At 35.2% G+C, this 20,067-nt stretch overlaps 2 protein-coding genes and 1 long non-coding RNA gene across 8 annotated transcripts in view; 2 read left to right on the forward strand and 1 right to left on the reverse strand.

The window, feature by feature from the left end:
• LOC101743125 (multiple C2 and transmembrane domain-containing protein) overlaps positions 1-3,144 on the forward strand; it is a 49,832-nt gene extending 46,688 nt beyond the window's left edge. For all 4 annotated transcript variants that reach the window (XM_038015796.2, XM_012692474.4, XM_021349651.3 and 1 more), the window contains exon 14: positions 417-3,144. In XM_038015796.2, the coding sequence (XP_037871724.1) occupies positions 417-485 (69 nt within the window). In that variant the 3' untranslated portion in view covers positions 486-3,144. The remainder of the gene's footprint in view (positions 1-416) is intronic.
• LOC101742740 (multiple C2 and transmembrane domain-containing protein) lies at positions 2,123-17,100 on the reverse strand. Of its 3 annotated transcripts, XM_012692580.4 has the most exons (14): positions 16,496-17,100; positions 14,434-14,566; positions 13,639-13,769; positions 12,712-12,855; positions 11,871-12,024; positions 10,974-11,149; positions 9,745-9,964; positions 9,393-9,538; positions 7,381-7,526; positions 6,567-6,735; positions 4,895-5,004; positions 4,459-4,556; positions 3,174-3,271; positions 2,123-2,309 (listed from the first exon to the last, which is right to left on the reverse strand). In XM_012692580.4, exons 1-13 carry the CDS (start codon positions 16,594-16,596, stop codon positions 3,200-3,202), a joined length of 1,800 nt encoding a protein of 599 aa, XP_012548034.1. In that variant the 5' UTR covers positions 16,597-17,100; the 3' UTR covers positions 2,123-2,309; positions 3,174-3,199. The 3 variants fall into 3 exon arrangements, with proteins under 3 accessions (XP_012548034.1, XP_062528564.1, XP_004928475.1); XM_062672580.1 differs by lacking the exon at positions 3,174-3,271; XM_004928418.5 differs by lacking the exon at positions 2,123-2,309 and having other exon boundaries at positions 3,124-3,271.
• LOC105842031 (uncharacterized) lies at positions 14,473-17,098 on the forward strand. Its single transcript, XR_001139846.4, has 2 exons — positions 14,473-14,892; positions 15,237-17,098. It is a non-coding gene; the product is annotated as an uncharacterized LOC105842031 (long non-coding RNA).
• Positions 17,101-20,067: the final 2,967 nt, after the last annotated feature.

Genomic DNA, 20,067 nt, shown 5'->3' on the forward strand with positions numbered 1-20,067 from the left:
AAAAATTAGGGATCTTTACTAAAACTCCAATAATATTACCCAAGGTGTAAAATTACCTAAAATATTCTCTTTATAGCGCGTGCCCTGCGAAAATTATTGATGATAGAATAAAATAACGTACTACGACTTTGTACACATTATTATTTACAAAAAGTGTCGCGACAGCATATGTCTAACTATTATAGTTATGCTGCAATAAGTGTTCTTTTATTTAAAAATATAAAACAACGTCAAATATCGTTGAAATTTTTGGTAAGGACCCGAGCGGGGCCGGAGCGGGCCGCTAGTTATTTAATAAATTTGGCCACGTCAGGTATGCTTGCTGCTTACTAAGGGCAATAACAAAAACCACTGTGGCTTCTATAAGCCGGGTAACAAAATTAAATACGTCAACGTGTCACTCTATCACCTTTCAGAAACAATGGCAGGAATTGAAAGTACCCGAACCGAGCTTAAGCAGGACAGGATCAAAGTGCAGAAGATAATGAACGCTTGTCTTATCGTGAATCGGATTTGACACTTATCCATTTGCTTACATGCTATTTTTATCTATAATGTATATTAATTGATAAGTCATGTTTTGCATAACGCTTAGATCTGATTAGACGTATGTACTTAATGTATTAGTATTAGGGCGAGGATTATATTTAATTTATCACCTACAATGTTTGTTGTAAGAGACATTCAATTTAATAGGGGGCCGTATGATGTTCAGGTCTGGAATTAAATGGAATACTGAGTTTAATCAAACAATGTAGAAAAGTTATTTCACGTATTTTCATTATTTAATAATGCTCCTGAAGGTTCGGTCTTTTTTATCTATATTATGTACTAGTACCTGCTTTAGAATCTCTTTAGAAGAAAAGGATTGTCAGAAATAAATTACTTTTAGCGATAAGACCGCTTAGTGTACTAAATACTAATGACACCTACCTATTGAGTTTTATTCAATTTTAATTGTGGCGTGCTATAAAGTATACTCTCTCTCGCTCTCTCTCTCTCTCTCTCTGAATCAATCAAAGGAGCTCACCTACACGCTAGGATAACGCTGATATAGCTTCTCAAGGCTATCAGCATAGGTAGGCGAAAAAAAAGGCGCTAGGATTTGCTGGACTCCGGTAATCACTTAGCAAAGGGTGGGCCGTGAACTCGTCCACCCATCTAAGCAATAAAAAAATGGGGCTCCCAGTTTGTGAACTAGTATTCTCTTATATCACAATTGATAACTTTATTTTAAGTGCGAAACGAAAAAGCGATATTATATTTTAAATATTAAATAATAAAATAATTTATAATGCAGAAAAATAGAATAGAATAGTGATTTGTTATCGGTTGTGATCTTTTCGGAAATAGGCTCTGGGTAATTTTCCGGAGTGCTTCATCGAAGAAGGATTGATGATGATGATGATCCATAATCTATATATATAAAAATGGATTGCTGTTCGTTAGTCTCGCTAAAACTCGAGAGCCGCTGGACCAATTTAGTTAATTTTGGTCTTAAATTATTTATGGAAGTCCAGAGAAGGTTTAAAAGGTAGATAGATGTGAAAATACTCGGAATTAAATAAAAATAACAATTTTGTTTTTCCTTTAATGTGTCCCTCATCGGACGCATTCCTTTTGTTTGTTTTAAGTTTATTTTATACAAAAGCTTAGGTCTTTTATTTATCGATTGAGGCACTACGAAGTCTGCCGGGTCAGCTAGTATCCTATAAAAATTATAAAAATGTACAACAATTTAGTACACATCATGTACACTATTTAATTTTATTCAAGTAATTGCCAAGTATGATTTTTAAAATTAATAATTATGATAAATTAAAAAAAAAAATATAATGCCGTATTTATACTGTACGATTGTAGTTTCACTTCTATTACTTAAATTATGAAAAAATACTACTATCAATATAGAAGCTTTCAAATTTATTTATTTAGTAATCAAAGATATTTATATTAAAAAATTTTTTTTCCAATCATTCCATAATATAATTTTACAAAAAAATGTGTGGTCATTTTGTTAACATCACAGAATAAATACATCTACATTTTATTATTGTAGATTTACAATGAACTGTTTGATAACTGTATTAATACTTGTAGAGTATAATTTTAAATAAAAGACTTTCATTTTTAGTTAGATTTTTAATTTTGATTTAAGCATTAGGTTTCATTTGAAATAATACGGTATCCATTCTAGAATTTACATTTATTTGATAGTGTAAACTTTCGTAATGGCAAGCAAGTTTGAGATCTTCATTTTTATTCATGTAATACTCAATCAATTTAAAAATAAACAGTTACATGATTATCTAAAAATAAAGAAAAAAGGCAATGTAGAAAAAAATATGTGATAAAAATAATTTTAAGCCGCTTCGGGGATTCGAAAAATTTCGAAGCAATTTTAGAAAACAGCCGTGATTATTTTATAAATATTTATTTACACCGAATCTTAGCATTACTATGTTTCTTTAATGGAAATATAAAAAAATATGAGAGCTAGGTTCTCCTCAAACCACACTTGACCTGTTTCACCACTTTTGTGGGTTCAAAAGTTTAAAGCGGAAACACGGTTTGACCAATACTCATGTGGATCCTTATTCTCTATTATCACAAACTAATTTAAGACTCGATTCTAGAATAGCTTAAACAGCATTTGAATGTTAAATGATATTATACTTTACCGTCTCTAAATAAAATCTAAATTAATTATATACTTTATTATTCTTGATAATTATTTGATACTGTATTGTATTGATTTAATACAATTATTATAATTATATATTCATGAGCACTTTAGGTATTTTTTTGTAAATATAAATTGATTAACCGTAATTTTGCAGTAGGCAGCGGCTAGGTTTACTAATACCCCTGGCTTTACTGATATGTATAAGCCACGGTGCCTGCCTACCACCAATAGGGATGTTGCTGATCTCCTACATAAGCAATGAGAGTTAAGTCTTTATATTTAAATGCCTTCATTAGGTGCTGCATAGATATTGCAAAAAAATAAATGTGATAGTTGATTTCCTTTTCTGTAATAACTATATTACATAGGCAGCGGTTGCCTATAATAAATAACTCATAGCTCAAGATTGTGATCGATAGAATTAAGAGAATAAATAATTTTGTAAACGAGAAGGAATTGTTTTATTTAGAAAATATAATATGTTTACTCTATTTCCTATTTATGGTTTAAGCTTCAGTTTCCATTGCAACTACTGCTGTATCTCGAGAGCGCAGGCTCCGGAACGCTTAATTCCTTCCATTCTTTCTGCAAAAATATAAATGTTGTTGTGTGAAAAAAAATTAGAACAGAAGGATTAGAACAGAAGAACATTCATCACGCTAAATATGCTCAAACAGAGTTGATTAATAATATACTCACGATGTAATCTAGGATTTATTTATGTCTAAAATTTCTTTTTTTTTATATCGGGATATTTAAAATTAATTTTATGAACATTTTTTTTTTTTTCCTACCTAAGCTGAGAGCCTTGAGAGGCTATATCAGCGTAACCCTAACTTTTGTAGGTGAGCTCACGGGGCTCAAACCTGATGACGTTGCTAACACGAACCCTAGCAAGAGCCGTGCTTCGCAGAATCTACCACCGGATCGGAAACGTGACCCACTGATTTTTGAACAAGTTCACTCATGCGTCTTATGTACCATGCCTGCGATGGTGGGGCGTATTGTAAGCCCACTTAAGTAATTTTTTGCTTATAAATAATTCGAAGCAGTCCTCATTCAGTCTTATATTCCGGTTTGAAAACTGAGACAGTCTTCGACCACATTTCTCAAGGTGGGTGGCGGCATTCACATTGTGATGTCTATATTCTTTGATAATCGCTTAATATCCAAGCTGCTATGCTACCGTAGGCTGCCTACAAGGGCAATAAAAATATGTATTATTATTTTTTATGGCGTAGATAGGTGGACGAGCTCACAGCTCACCTGGTGTTAAATGGTCACCGGAGCCCATAGACATCTACAACGTAAATGCGCCACCCGCCTTGAGATATAAGTTCTAAGGTATCAGTATAGTTACAACAGCTACCCCACTTTTCGAACCGAAATGCATTACTGCTTAACGGCGGAAATAGGCGGGGTGTTGGTACCTACCCGTGCGGACTCCCAAGAGGTCCTACCACCAGTGATTACGCAAATTATAATTTTGCGGGTTTGATTTTTATTACACGATGTTATTCCTTCACCGTGGAAATCAATCGTGAACATATTTTGTTATGTACGTATTTCATTAGAGAAATTGGTACCCGCCTGAGGGATTCGAACACCGCTGCATTGCTAGATACGAATGCACCGGACGTCTTAGCCTTTAGGCCATGAAGACCTTAATAAAATCAACTCGTTTTGGGCAATATAAATTGTACTGTATGATTCCGATTTTTTAAGAAACGAATCTATTAGGATGTTGCTAATTAAAGGTTAGAATTACTCACCAATATATTATTATCTGGAACCCTTGATATGAAATCTAATAAGTCATTGTTCAAAATTCTATCCGGATTCAAGAATTTTCTCGTGAATTTGTAAATACCTGAAAAAGTTTAAAAATCATATTATTATATTTTTATAATATAGATAAATAGGTTATTGATAATTCACAAACAAGAAAACCCTAAAAAAAACAATATTGCTTAACGTGCATACTTTGTCTGATATATACCTAATCTCTGTAATATATATTCAATAATAAAAATTTAAAATAATTCAGTACTATTTTCTTCTATGGGTCTTAACCGATTTTCTTTTTAACGCGGTTTCATTAGCTTTGTATATATCTATGTAACTGAATCTTTGAACATAATTTATAATTAATTAATTTGTTTGCTTTTTTTTACTGTATTATGGCCAAAGTGAAATGTACACACTCACCTAAGCTCATCATCAAATAATTGTAAGGTATCCAATAAAACGCAGCTGATGATATTACAAGTATCAACATTGTTATATAACTTATGAACGGTACTTTGAAGCTTGCCAAACTGAAAATTAAGTTATTTTAAACATGCACTATTTTATTGCTTAGAAAAGGGTGAACAAGCTCACGGTCCATCTGGTGATGGGGGGTGCCGGAGCCCATAGTCATCCACTGGCCACTTTGAGATTTGAAATTTTTTTTGATTTCTCAATTTTAGCAATCGCAAATTATATATGCAAAAACGCAATTTAAATTTTTTTGCGAGTATATATTTATTTTATTATTATATTATTTTATATATATTTATGCTGAGATAGGGGGGACGAGCTCACAGCCCACCTGGTGTTAAGTGATTACTGAAGCTCATAGACATTTACAACGTAAATGCGCCTTGAGATTTAAGTTCTAAGGTCTTAGTATACCTACCCGTGTGAACAATTTTTTTTTATTTATCATCATCATCATCATCATTATCCTGCCCTTCTCCCAGTCACCTGGGGTCGGCGCAACATGTTTTCTCCTTCCATACTCTTCTATCATATACCATTTCTTCGCTCACTCCCCTCCTACCCATATCGTCTTTCACACAATCCATCCATTTCTTCTTAGGTCTACCTCTTCCTCTAAATCCTCCTTAACAACCTCATTTTCATTCCGTCTCATCACATGTCCATACCATCCCAAACGTGTCCTCCTCAGCTTCTCTGTCACAGGTGCCACTTTCAGACTTCCTCTAACATATTCATTCCGTATTCTATCCATTCTCGTTACTCCACACATCCATCGCAACATTCGCATCTCTGCTGCATGCAATCGCCTTTCATCCGCCACTTTCGTTGTCCAACAAGCTGATCCATACAAGACGGCAGGCCTTATTAAGGTCTTATATATCTTCCCTTTTAGGGGAAGAGGGATGTGCGAGTCACATATGGTGCCCGTGACCTGCAGCCATTTCATCCATCCTGCGTCAATTCTGTGCCTCACAGTACGATCCAGTTCACCGTCGCTTTGCATAACAGACCCTAGGTATCGGAAGTCTTGACATACTGGCAAAGGTGTTCCGTCGAGGGAAATGGGTGTAAAATTGGAGAGACCGCCAAAATCACAGAACAGATGTTCGGTTTTCGATCTGCTGATTTTTAGGCCAACACTCTCCAAATTGCATCGCCATTTCTCCAGTATGTTTTGGACCTCGAGCCCGTTTTCTCCGACGAGCACTATGTCATCGGCAAACAGCAAACAATTTTTTTTTATTACAGAATGTTATTTATTCCTTCGTATCGCCTTCTATCGTGAAAGTCATTCGTGAAAATTAGTTAATTACGCATTTCATTAGAAAATTTAATTTCTGCTTGCTCACACACACACACACACACACACACACACACACACACACACACACACACACACACGCACACGCACACGCACGCACGCACACGCACACGCACACGCTCACACGCGCACGCACGCACGCACGCACGCACACACACACACACACACACACACAATAAACTCTACTAAACTATATAGCTTCATATTACATTCATAGCATACGATATTTTCCGTTCAGAAACTCACGCTCTTGTCGTATCAGCTGAAAATTCCAATTTTAAAACTCGAACTCACTTGTACAATCTCTCTGCTATCGAAGCCATATATTCAATTCCATTAGTAATGGTTAGGGTCATATCGGGCAGACCTTGAATTCGTCCAGTGAATGTTTTCTCGTTTTGTGGACTTTCCAGTTCAGAGGGGTCATTGCTCGGACTATACTTACGCATAAAAGACATTTCTTCTGAAATTCGAGGTTAATATATAAGTTTATGAATATAATTCGACGAGAACCTTTGTATGTTGCGATATAAGGAAAGTATATTTGAAAATTTGTTAATTCAATAATATCGTCCTGCTACTTAGATTCATTATAATAATTGTACGCGCAGTCTAAAATGAAATAACTAACGATACCGATGTGTCCTAAACACGTCATTATGGATCCTCCCGATCCATTAACGGTGCTTTTAGGTACCACAAGCACCGGTCACCGTCCTCGTCGAACCCGTCGCTTGCGACGAAGGGCTCGACGAGTGAATTGACCCATAGACACAGCCTACTGAGTTTCTCGCCGGATCTTTTTAGTGGGCGCGTTTGCGATCCGGTGATAGATTCTGCGAAGCACTGCTCTTGCTAGAGCCAGTGCTAGCAGCACTCTCGGTTAGAGCCCCGGGGTTCACCTACACGTCAAGGAGAAGCTGAAATAGCCTCTCAAAGCTATCAGCATAGGTAGGATTTAAAAAAAAAGATACCGATTATTTCCATTCGCCTTTCATCGGTAAGTTTAATAAATGCCCACCATTTATTAAAACACATTGATTGAGTTTACAAAATTATTGTCGTTTTTTATGTAACATTTTAATAATGCTTAAAATAAGTTACTTACGTTGTCGTCTGTTGAACGCCCAAAAATATATAAACGGGCCCAAGAGTAGTAAAGGAAGGGTCCAAAACTTGAAATGATACCAGAAAACGAGCCACAAACATAGTGCTATTGCCGACAATTCCTGGTTATCCCATTCAAAAAGTCGCCTAAAATCAAATAGGTAATAAACATGGCTTATCCTACAATATAATAGAGTATCTATAACTAAAATATTGGTTATGTATTTTATAAGATATGTTCTCTAAGTCAATAATTACTAGAGTTGGTATTCATTATTCGAGTCCACAAAATAATACACCAGAAGACATTTGGATAAAGTTGCATCATTATTGTCGAACGGCTGTTTCACCCTGACAAATAAAACGCATACCTATTTCACGACAGAAATATCAATCACGAATATTCATATACCCGATACTACAGTCCATCATCGCATAGGCCATTATGGTAAGCATATGGAAAAGAAGCATCTGGAAAAATATCCAGAGGTTTGTGTCTCGGTATAGACGCATCACTTGAAACGATTACACCGGGCAACCTATATAGTTGTGCCCAAGGGCGCATAATCTATCAAAACCACATAGCTGACCGAATGTTAATGAAAATTACAACAACAATAATGGGAACGTTCTTTAGATAACCGATAAGATAAAGCTATCGGCCGTTAAACCGTATTAAGGTATTTCAAAATACTATTTAATATTGTGAAAATATGTAATCAAAAAAAAGTTATCAATCAAGTTTACTACTAATATTAAGCTAATCGCTACCTTGTGGCTTTGTTTCACAAGCATTCCAGTAGATATAGAATAACCAGTGCACAAAAAAAAAATCGTCTTCAGCGTCATTTCTCGACTCATTTATGGTTTTGGCAATGGTTAAACACTAGGTCAGTCGTTTAGCCAATTAATGCGAAAAAAGTATGTTAATAATTTGAGAAATATGTAACGTATTTTCAAATGTGAAAAATAAGTTCTTCTGAGATAATTAATAATTTAAAATGAAGAAATTATAATACGAATAAATAAATTTTAATTACGGTTATAGGCTGACACATTTTGCAGTAAAAAAAAGTTTGATAACGCTAGACTTAGCTTTTGGGTTTTTTTTATTTTTTGTTTGTAACTGCACGAAATTTAAGTTGAGAAAAATGCGTTAATCATTAAACGGCATTTTTATCGAAATTTGTTTTATCTAATAATTAACTTTGACGCTTTTGTTTCATCGGTGAACCAACTGGCTACTCACTCGGTATTAAGTGGTTACCGAATCCTATAGACAATGACAATGTGAATATCACCTAGCTTAAATCATGAAGTCTCGTCTTGCAAAACGGCTTTCTCGTTCTTCGTATTAGAACGCAGCTTCGTGGTCGAGAATCGAGATATGTAGAATTACGACACCTATCCGTGCGGGCTTACAATACGCTCTAGCATCGGTAATTTTTAAACTATTTTATCTTTGGTAAAAAGCATTTAATAATATCCCACACTTTTAACTAAGAAGCACTTGGAACTGAGGTGATGAAATGAATTTGCGAAATGTGAATATCGCGAGAATAGTAATACTAAAATTATACTTATATTAATTACTAGCTGACCCGGCAAACGTTTTGTCGTATATAAGATTACTAGGGAATTTCTAGTGTGGAAAAAAAAAGCTAACTTATTGTAAGTGTGTAAGGATGTGGTAAATGAGTGAAAGAGGCATGTAGCGCTCTGAACGATGAGGGAATATAAAAATAACAAAACCTCAATCAACCACATAATGCTTCATTACAACAACAACAAAAATTGTCCATAAAATAAAAAATAAATGTTAGAGGTGGACAATCCTTATCACTTAGGGGTATGAAAAATAGATAGTAACCGATTCTCAGACCACTGAACATGCATATGAAACTTGATAAAAATAGGTCAAACCGTTTCAGCAGAATATGGTAACTAACATTGTGACACAAGAATTTATATATTAGATATAATTAATAGAGCGTTAAATCAACCAATACTCACTTAAAGCTTTCGTTGACATCATGTAAGAGTATGAACGTATCTCGAACGAATTCAATATTCCTATAGACCAGGAATACATCGAATTTATGCGACTTTTTAATGTACTTCACTTCTTTTGGTTGAAATAATTTTAAAGACGCCTTTAACTGAAAACAACAATCTATAATCAATGAATACTGAGTTTTACAAAGATTTTAACATTAAAGCTATAACAAAATGAAAGTCCATTGCCAAAGACCAATCCTCCTGCTCCATGCTGCCTCTTAATTGAGTGATATTATCTGCTGTACAATAAAATCAAATTTAGTAATTTTCTGAATAGAAATGGTATACAATCTGAAATAATACTTACGGGGTTCCAAATTAGGTTCAATTCCAAAAGTATCCTGGGACAGTTTCCCTTAGCGCTGTTCCGTTTGTTCTTATCTTTGAGGGCGTACCAACGAGCTTCGCCGTTGCACGCTCTCAGTAGCGGTATTGAAATCTTTCCCAACGATTCACTTAAGAATGAATTCATTAATGAACTATCATGAACTTTCAAGTCTAATGTTGAAGTGACGTCATACACGTTACTAAAATAAAACAAATGAGAAAATATATACATCCTCGGTATTAATAATTATAAATCACTATAATCGTTGTTAGTAATAACATTCTCTTCCTCCTTACGGCGATAAACTTGGATGCTTAGGGTCATGGACTCTCTGAATAACTCTCATTCTAGTAATATCAATCAGTTTATAAACACGACCTCAAGTTACTAATAACATGATAATGTAAATTACGTCCAATCTCCTAAAAGGTCTATGTGGTTACAAAGCAGATTAGTATTAAGTGTACTTCTCAGGCCATCAGTCCATTTGACGTTATCCCAAATAGCCGTCGGGCCGTTAGCTACGTCACCCATCAGATGCAACCAAAAATTAGTAAATAAAAATTATCTTCAGTTTTCGCGAGCCGAAAACACAATTAAAACTACTTTTACGGTTTAATCTTCAGTCGTCCGTGTCCACGAAAACCATAAAGCATACGAAACGTCGTAATTAAAATAAAAAAAACTCCAGATTAAGCCGTAAAATTAAAAACGTAAGTAAGAAAATAAAAGGTCCCAATCAAATTTTACCTTTTTTTTCTCCTACCTAAGCTGGTAGCCATGAGAGGCTATTCCAGCGTAACCTTAACTAGTAGGCGAGCTCACGGGGCTCAAACCCGACGACGTTACTAATACGAACCCTAGCAAGAGCCGTGCTTCGCAGAATCTACCACCGGATCGGAAACGCGACCCACTGAGAAGATCCGGCGAGAAACTCAGTGGGCTGTGTCTGAGGGTTAATTTACTCGTCGAGCCCTTCGTCGCGAGCGACTGGTTCGACGAGAACGGTGACCGGTGCTTGAGGTACCTAAAAGCACCGTTAGTGGATCGGCAGGATCCGAGATGACGTGTTTTGGGCGACGTCGACTGCTTTCCATTCTTTCCGCAGGATCGGGAATGTAGTTACCGGCGGCCACGATGAGAGGGTTCTCGTGTCGTGCCGCTTTGTCGAAGTGGAATTTTTACCCATAAACATACAATATACTCACAATACATAGGTTCTGTTCCATAAATGTTCTGGACCCGGAACAAACGGCGTCTGTACCCTTTCGTTGTCTAGTTCTAATACGCAATACGCGTTTGGTTTCCCACTTAAACCTTTAGCGGCTATCAATTTTACATGTAACTGTCCAACTAACTTCCAGTTCCTCAAATTCGACAAAGACTGTAAATAAATTAAATAACTTTTGTTTTGTATTGCTGTTTTCAAAAGCCACCGTTTTTTTGTAATACCTTTATTTCAGACTTAAACGTGGTGAAAAAATCAACTTATAGTATAATTTATAATATACTCGTTCAAAGTTATAATTATGTATAACATTTTCATTGTTACTAAGTTTAAAAAAAACAATGATTGTGATGAAGTTCATTTTAAATTCACTATTTTGCAAACCACTAAAACGCAATTTAGCTTCACTAGGATGATTACTCACTGTAATAATATTAAAAGACTTTTATCGAAACGCAGCGCATGCTGCCAATGCTGACGGAACTATATCTTGGGACTAAGTTACGTCAAATTTTCATAACTACAATTACACCTTCCCTAATGCCCATACATGTAAACAGGCAAAACATATTTGAAAACATCAGCCTGTCGTTACTCATTTTCAAAAACTAATAAGATTTTTTCTTGATTTTGGAGCTTTCTGTATCGGTGTATGCAGTTAAAACTATTGTAAATTCAACTTTCATCAGTTGAATAATTAAAACAATTAATATGACAATTGGTCCCTCCGGAATCCGGTTACTGCACTGTTTAAGGTTTACAAAGCTAATTCCCGTTCGGAATCTAGGTTTAATTGTTATAGTTATTCATTTGAGTCCGACGGTGTCAATAAAGGGCGGGCGAATAATAAAATTTACAGTATAAAAATGATAATTACGTATTTTTCCTGTTCAGCAGTGGTGCCGTAGTCTGTGTTGTTATCTACCATACACACCGTCACGGATAGATGTATAGAACCATATCCGTCATCAAGAAGTTGCCATATTTCATGAGTACGCTCCTTTTCCAGCAATGAAAGGTCTAGAACACAACTTACAAAACAAAATTGTCTGAATTATTTAGAAATATATTTTAATGTGATCATCAAAGCACTGATGAAAGATCGAAGAAGGTGTACAAAGAGTCATGCTTTGGTTAATGCTACAAAAATAGTTTTAATTCAAAATTAAAACCTTTAAATTTTCTCCTTTAGTTTCAAACTCATTAATTTTTTTTATAATGTCTAACTATATTTATTGAATAAAGACGATTTTTTTTTTAATTCTACCTAATAAAGACGCTCGTAAAAGAGTACGTAAATTCGTAGGAAGTTAATTTATAGAGGGAGCTTTATAACTCTAATCAATAAAGAATTTAAGGTAATGGAAAAAAACATGGATGTTTGTGACAATTAAGTTTATTAATATAGATTGTGCCTCATATAATTTTTATTTTTATTTAATTTTGCTACTAATGATTATGAAAGGCTAATGTGAGCTAAAATCGATACTAAATGTTACCCCCACTAGCTCTTTAAAACAGCCAGTTTCCTAGGCATATCCCTAATGAAGTTATTCATAGAATCTTGGAACACTTGCTTAGATTGTCCTAAAATTATTCTTAAGATTTTCCAAATTGGTAAGTTTTTCTTTGTCTTAAATTCAAGATTGTCATAGGGTAATATTAAAATTGAAGTCCTCTTGGAGTATGTGTTTTTAAATGTAAAACACTGCACTCACCTTCCCATGAAATTCTTTTGTTTTCCTTTATCCCACAGCGAGACTGATAGCATGTTTTCATTACCGAGCCGGAGCTTAAAGCGTTCTCTCCATTCTGGTTTCTGAGTATTTACACTCTTCGATTTATATGTCTCTGAACCTAATCTGTAATGTCACGACATACTTGTATGCAACAATAACTACAGAAAGGTCTAAGAGTGTCTTACAAATGAAAAACCATTTTAATGAAACACGTAACGCGATGTAATGTAAAAAGGTTTTTTTTTATATTTTCAAGTCCACATACAAGGCGTAAAAGAAAACTGATGTTAAAGTCGAAACTGTAATTAAACCATAAACTTTCTTCATTCGTAAGTTTTTCTTAGGTAAGCATACATATTTTTCATATGTTAAACAAACTTAACAAGTTCATGTTCGGAAAAGGAGCTTTTTAGATTGTACTATTTGTTTATTATTATTTTTTATTGCTTAGGTTGGTCGATGAGCTCACGGCTCACCTGGTGTTAAGTGGTTACCGGAGCCCATAGACATCTACAACGTAAATGCGCCACACACCTTGAGATATAAGTTCTAAGGTCTCAGTATAGTCACAACGGCTGCCCCACCCTTCAAACCGAAACGCATTACTGCTTCACGGCAGAAATAAGCAGGGTGGGGGTACCTACCCGTGCGGACTCACAAGAAGTCCTACCACCAGTATTACATTGCTGTCTATACAGTGTGTTATATCTGTAAATCGTATTTCTCATAATCACCAACTCTAGAACTAATCTTCGTTTTTTGGCAATAATGAAACAATCACATTAGGTATTTAATTAATTCATTCCCTTTGACAAAAAAGTAAACCTTCAGTGGCTACGCTGAAAAATTTCTAAAAGCACACAATCGCTACGTAATTTCTTGCTGACAATAACACAACATAATTACCGTATTTTGCAGTACAATACATGACTAGACCCATCTTCAGGTGGTTTCGGAAGTCCTTTAGCTTCGACTAAGACTATGGATACAATCGCATGTTTCCCCTTATTCTTTTTAACGCGATCAATTCCTGGAATCTGACATCGAAAATTAAAAAAGTTTCATACATAAAAAAATCATAAATATCCTTTTCCTTTTAACACTCCTTAATCCTCCTTTTAATTTTCCTTTTAATACTGTATAAGCTATTATATGTATGTATATATGTATGTATGTATGTTTGTTTTTTTTATTGCTTATGTGTGTGGACGAGCTCACAGCCCACCTGATGTTAAGTGGTTACTGGAGCCCATAGACATCTACAACGTAAATGCGCCACACACCTTGAGATATAAGTTCTAAGGTCTCAATATAGTCACAACGGCTGCCCCACCCTTCAAACCGAAACGCATTACTGCTTCACGGCAGAAATAGGTGGTGGTACCCACCCGCGCGGACTCACAAGAGCTCCTACCACCAGTAATGTGTGTGTGTGTGTATGTGTGTATGCATGTATGTGTATGTGATTGTGTATATACGTATGTATTTTTGTGTATGTATTTGTAGCTTAATATAAATTTCATTGCACCTACCACTATTCACTCTGCACTACCTTTGGTTGACTGGTAGAGAATGCCTTAGGCATTAAGTCCGCCAATGTAAATTTTACATGAATAAATAAATAAATTTCATAAATTTGTTTAAAAAAAACCTTTTTAATAAAATTTGAATGTAAACTGTATAGGTATTTGTTATACAAACCTCTGCTGCCAAAACAAGAGCGTTTTCCGGTGTTGTGACAGCTTCGGGTTCGGTCGATACAAATTCGTAGACACTATTATTATTCCTGTTCCTATTACTATTAATCAAATTCACAATAGAGCTCGACGGCCACCTTAAATTGAAAAATGCGATTTATATATAGACAGTTAAAATGGAGTATTTGTATTTACATATATTTGTCTATGTGTTTTTGAACCATTCTTCTAAATGTGATGAAACTTGGTAAAATGGTTTTTGATGAGTGTCCGCGATAGGTTTCTGTCACATTACTTACTTACTATCAACTCAGAATAGATGTCACGCGTATAACTTCAAGAAATCAATGTTATTCATATAATTAGCTACAGTCATAACATATCGTATCCGGGTTTCAGCAGTCTAATGTCTAGTCTAATCTAAAGTGAATATTTCAAAGCAGAGTAGCTTCATATTAAAACGGTAAAGGGCACCTCTGTTAATTAACAATATAATTGCATTATTATTATTCGCCCATTATTCGAAATGCTTGGTGGACCAATAACAATTGTCACCTTAAGTTTCAAAGTGTTATCTACGTACTAAATAAAGAAACAAAAAAAAACAAAATTGATTAACAAAGAGAAGATAATAAATTCTAAAGTGATTTGCCTATTTATGTAGTTAAAAAAGTAGTGAATAAGTTGTATATTAAACCATTGTACCCAACGTAAAATATAATAAAATATGCATCACAGCTTATTTTTTGCCGGATTGTGGAATCTACGAGATTTACCTTTTTGAACATTCCTTTCCTCTCATTTCAGGATCAAAACTTAGCGTTTTTTCTTAGGGGACAAATTGGTTTTTTGGTTCAAGAGAAAATTGCCGGACTTGCGCTTTCGCTTTGACGCCGGTATGCGAGGCATGCTGCAGTTGGACCGAGTAAATCACCCTATAGCTCAAAAACCCCCATCCGAGTATCGGATGAGACAAAACTCATACATAGAGGGCATGGGGCAAAGTGAACGGCAACTTTTTTATATAGTTTATAGACTACCGTTCTCACTACCCATTTAATGTAATCTGTTTAACGGGTAGGACGGTAATCCCATTAACATCTTTGGTCTTGGCCTTTAACATCTTCGGCCACCGAGTCCCACACATCCCGAGCGCCCCCTAAGCTTCGGAACTTCGTAGGAGGTACGGACCCCCGGCCCGCAAAAATACGACAGTAATAATACCAATCCGTGCAGACTAAGAATCTGACAACCTAAGAATTACGCGGAAAGATGCATAGGGAAAAATTCACATGAGGTCGAAATTTCAATTTTATTTATTTATTGTCATTGCAGGTCGACAAGTGGGCTATATGGCTATAGGGCCACCTTATAATGAGTGGTCACCATTGCTCATGAACATAAAAGCGGTCTTATGGGTTACCCTAATCTCCAGGCCGGACCATATTGCTTCGGGGCCAAAATACACAGCCTTTATATTTCTACATGCACGTTCTATATCTATCAGTATCGAATTCGAAATTCTATTAAAACATTACTGACTAAAATAATATTAAATGTCTATAGTGTAACATATTTAATCTTATCATAAAGAAATTTAAATATTTTATAATACAATTATCTGTACACGGATACAACTAAACATTGAGCTGCATTGACATGATTTTTTACGAATAATCGTATTTTAAGGTAGAATTCTAAAGTGAAATTTACTACTATATTACATTTATTCATTATATTCAATTCTTCAACACAAAAATTGAAAAATACATTTGTTGGCGCTAATTTTATCTACATTAGATATTTTTGAACGACAATTAAAATATTATAACAAAATACACCTAAAGAAGTTGAAAAGATATACTTAACGCTGCCTGAAATATAGTTTAAGCAAAAATTAAATGCTGCCTATTTTATAAGATTTATAGGCATAATAAATGAAATCAGCTGTAAATGCGCCTTTTATCTATCGTCATAAGGAAAAATAATCACGATTAAAAAAATATTAAATAGATTACCTATTATTGAAAGAGAAATGTTTGTTGAATTCACAAATATTTACTTACATCCTCGAAAGTTTCGATCTATTTTTGTTTCTATTATCATTCTGTCGTTCTTCAATGCCAGATCGATTATCATTATTCGTAGCATTCTGTTGATTTTCCATTTTACTTTGCTTTGCTATAACATCACTTCACAATAGCAAATTTCTACATAGTTATTATCTAGCACAGATGCTTTCCGCAATCGTTAAAATACTGAACTAAAACTTGCGTAGTATCATAAATAATTGAAGTTATCGTTTCATATTGACATTGAAATATAAAGAACGCTTCGATGATAATAAAGTATATGAAGTTTAATTATCATAATTAGCCGATATAAAATTAAATACGCAACGGAACCCTTATCTTATATGACCTGAATCAATAGATGTATGTATGTATTTGTGGAATGTTTCTAATAGATATTAAACTTGTAAACACGTGAAGGATATGTACCCGACTAGCATTTTTTTACTTATTTAATGTAATCAGTTGTTGTTTTACTGTTCAAGCATTGAAAGTGTAAAACGCCTGTAATCATAGCGTGGCATTGTTTCGAAAAACCAGCAAAGCAGTTTGCATCTAAATCTGAATATTTAGAATATAAATACTTTGAGGTTTTAATTTCGCGTTTATTATTTCCGATTTTATTATATGATTCCGTTTATTATATGATTTCCGAAGTTCCGAATACATTTTATTCCCTATCAATTCGCTGGTAACCTATGGAAGTATTCTAGCGCTGACGGGTAGGTGTGAGCTCACGGCCTTAATCTGAAAGAAATTGCTAACTCTAGCCCTAGCAAGAGCACTGCTTTGCAGAATCTACCACCGGATCGGAATCGTGACCCACTACGACGAAGTCCCGGTGAGAAACTGCGTCTGTGGGTTACTTCGCTCAGCGAACTATTCGTCGCAATCGATAAGTTCAACGAGGATGGTAATAGGTGCTTAAAGAGCCTAAAAACACCGCGAGTGAATCCGGGGGATCCGACAAGACATATTTCCGGCCGACAACGGCGCCATTGCGCGTCCGCGTCGTCTGGATCGGATATGACGAATACACCTTTACTTTTCCTTTACCTTCCGGTCACCGTCCTCGTCGAACCCGTCCCTTGCGACGAAGGGCTCGACGAGCGAACTAACCCATAGACACCGCCCACTGAGTTTCTCGCCGGATCTTCTCAGTGGGTCGCGTTTCCGATCCGGTGATAGATTCTGCGAAGCACTGCTCTTGCTAGGGTCAGTGTTAGCAACTCTCCGGTTGAGCCCCGCGAGCTCACCTACAAACGTTAGGGTGAAGCTGAAATAGCCTCTCAAGGCTATCAGCATAGTTAGGGAAAAAATAAAAACTTTACCTTTACCTTACCTTTAATTTACATTTACTTACCTATACTTTAAATTTACTTTATCTTTACTTTACCTCGTTAATTACGTAAAAAGTCGTAGACCATACTGAGTTACACAAGTATAACTAATAATTCGATTATTTAAAAATAAATTCTTTTATTGTTTCGTGATTTATGCGATCACACATGATATATCGAACTATCTTGAAACTTTGTACAGTTGTTAGCTATTCAGGTTTTGCGAAAATACTTGTCTACGTACCATGTAGAATCAACAAACAGGTGTATTTAGGTATTAAATTTAGTGATGGACACAGCTTAACGTAAATCAGTTTCGTTAGTTAAATACGTACCTATACATTTACGTTACGTTTAATTTAACTTTAAATAAGTTTAATATAGTTTTAATGATATTGACACTTTTCCCAGGAGTGAAATTAGGGCTGTTGTCTCAGTTATCTGTACAATGGCGTGTAAATGATACAATTATTTATGGTTTTTATAGTATAAATTAGACCTTAAGCACCTTAATGGTTTAAGTGCAGCATTCCTGTTGTGACTTCGGATATATTTTAAGACGAAGTGGCTCAGCCTTTAATGACCCAGCGATACCATGTCCTTTTTTTTCTAACTATGTTAATAGCCTTGAGAGGCTATATCAGCGTTACCCTATCGTGTAGGTAAGCTCTCAAGGCTCAAGTCAGGAGGTGTTGCTAATACTGGCCCTAGCAAGAGCGGTGCTTCGCAGAATCTACTATCGGATCGGAAACGCGACACACTGAGAAGATGCGACGAGAAACTCAGTGGGCTGTGTGTGGGGTTAATTTAATCGCCGAGCCCTTCGTCGTAAGCGACGCCACGGGGTCGGCAATGACGGTGATCGGTGCTTGAGGTACCTAAAAACACCGTTAATGGATCGGGAGGATCCGTAATGACGTGTTTAGGGTGACCTCGACTGTTTATAAACCATACCCAGATTCCAAACTGGACACACATTTAATATCGAATGTCGTTTGAAGTCATCGTGGCCTAAAGGATAAGACGTCCGGTGCATTCGTATGTAGTTATGCATCGGTGTTCGAGCCCCCCAGACGGGTACCAATTTTCCCTGTGAAATACGTACTTATGAAATGTTCACGATTGATTTCCACGGTGAACGAATAACATCGTGTCATAAAAATCAAACACGCAAAATTATAGTTTGCGTAATTACTGGTGGTAGGACGTCTTGTGAGTCCGCACGGGTAGGTACCAACACACTGCCTACTTCTGCCGTGAAGCAATAATGCGTTTCGCTTTAATTATAGGGTGGGGCAGCCGTTGTACTGTTAAAACTAAGATCTTACAACTCATGTCTCAAGGTTGGTGGCGGCATTTACGTTGTAGATATATATGGGCTTCGGTAACCACTTAACAACAGGCGGGCCGTGAGCCGTGAGCTCGTCCACCCGTTATAGCAATAAAATAAAATAAAATAAAGTTTTTGTGTCATATTTAATATCTCGATAAATAAATCGATAAATAGTTATATCCAAGTATCGAAAATGTATAACAAAATGTATTAACAAAAATAAATTACTCATAAATTCTGGTTTACATAAGAAATATTGCTTATAATTATTTTTGATCATTTTTGATCTCCTATCTTGATTTTAAATTATTATTTATTAAATTATATTATATATACATTATTATTTATTATTAGGTAATAAATATTACTAATTTATACCAAGATACAATATCTCTTTATTGGTATTTATTTAGTAATGTGCGATCAATGAACTAAATTAAACAAATAAAATAGATTTTTAGAGCGCCAATATTATTTATAAATAAGCAACAAAATAATCAAATGGTTGCTATCTATATATTATTATATAAAAATGAATTGCTCTTAGTTAGTCTCGCTAAAACTCGAGAACGGCTGGACCGATTTGGCTAATTTGGGTCTTGAATTATTGTGGAAGTCCAGAGTAGGTTTAAAAGGTAGATAAATAAGAAAATGCTCGGAATTAAATAAAAATATCAATTTTGTTTTTTCTTTGATTTGTCCCTCCTCGGACGGATTCCTTTTGTGTTTGTTTTAAGTATATTTTATACAAAAGTTTAGGTCTTTTATTTATCGATTGAGGCACTACGAAGTCTGCCGGGTCAGCTAGTTTCCAATAAAAATTGCAACGATGTACAATCATGAGCCATAACTAGAGATATTTGAGGCTATAAAAGTTAATTAAGTTCCGGCTA

The sequence above is a fragment of the Bombyx mori genome, chromosome 15, assembly GCF_030269925.1.
Source record: "Bombyx mori chromosome 15, ASM3026992v2".
Lineage (NCBI taxonomy): Eukaryota > Metazoa > Arthropoda > Insecta > Lepidoptera > Bombycidae > Bombyx > Bombyx mori.

Bases quoted from the DNA above. Each gene is read 5' to 3' on its own strand.
- LOC101742740 (XM_012692580.4), bottom strand. From the start codon at position 16,596: ATGGAAAATCAACAGAATGCTACGAATAATGATAATCGATCTGGCATT. The intron at 12,856-13,638 runs GTAATTATGTTG...GTGACATTACAG, and splicing joins GTATTGTACTGCAAAATACG to ATTAGGTTCAGAGACATATA. The intron at 4,557-4,894 runs GTGAGTGTGTAC...AAACTTTTTCAG, and splicing joins TTATTTGATGATGAGCTTAG to GTATTTACAAATTCACGAGA.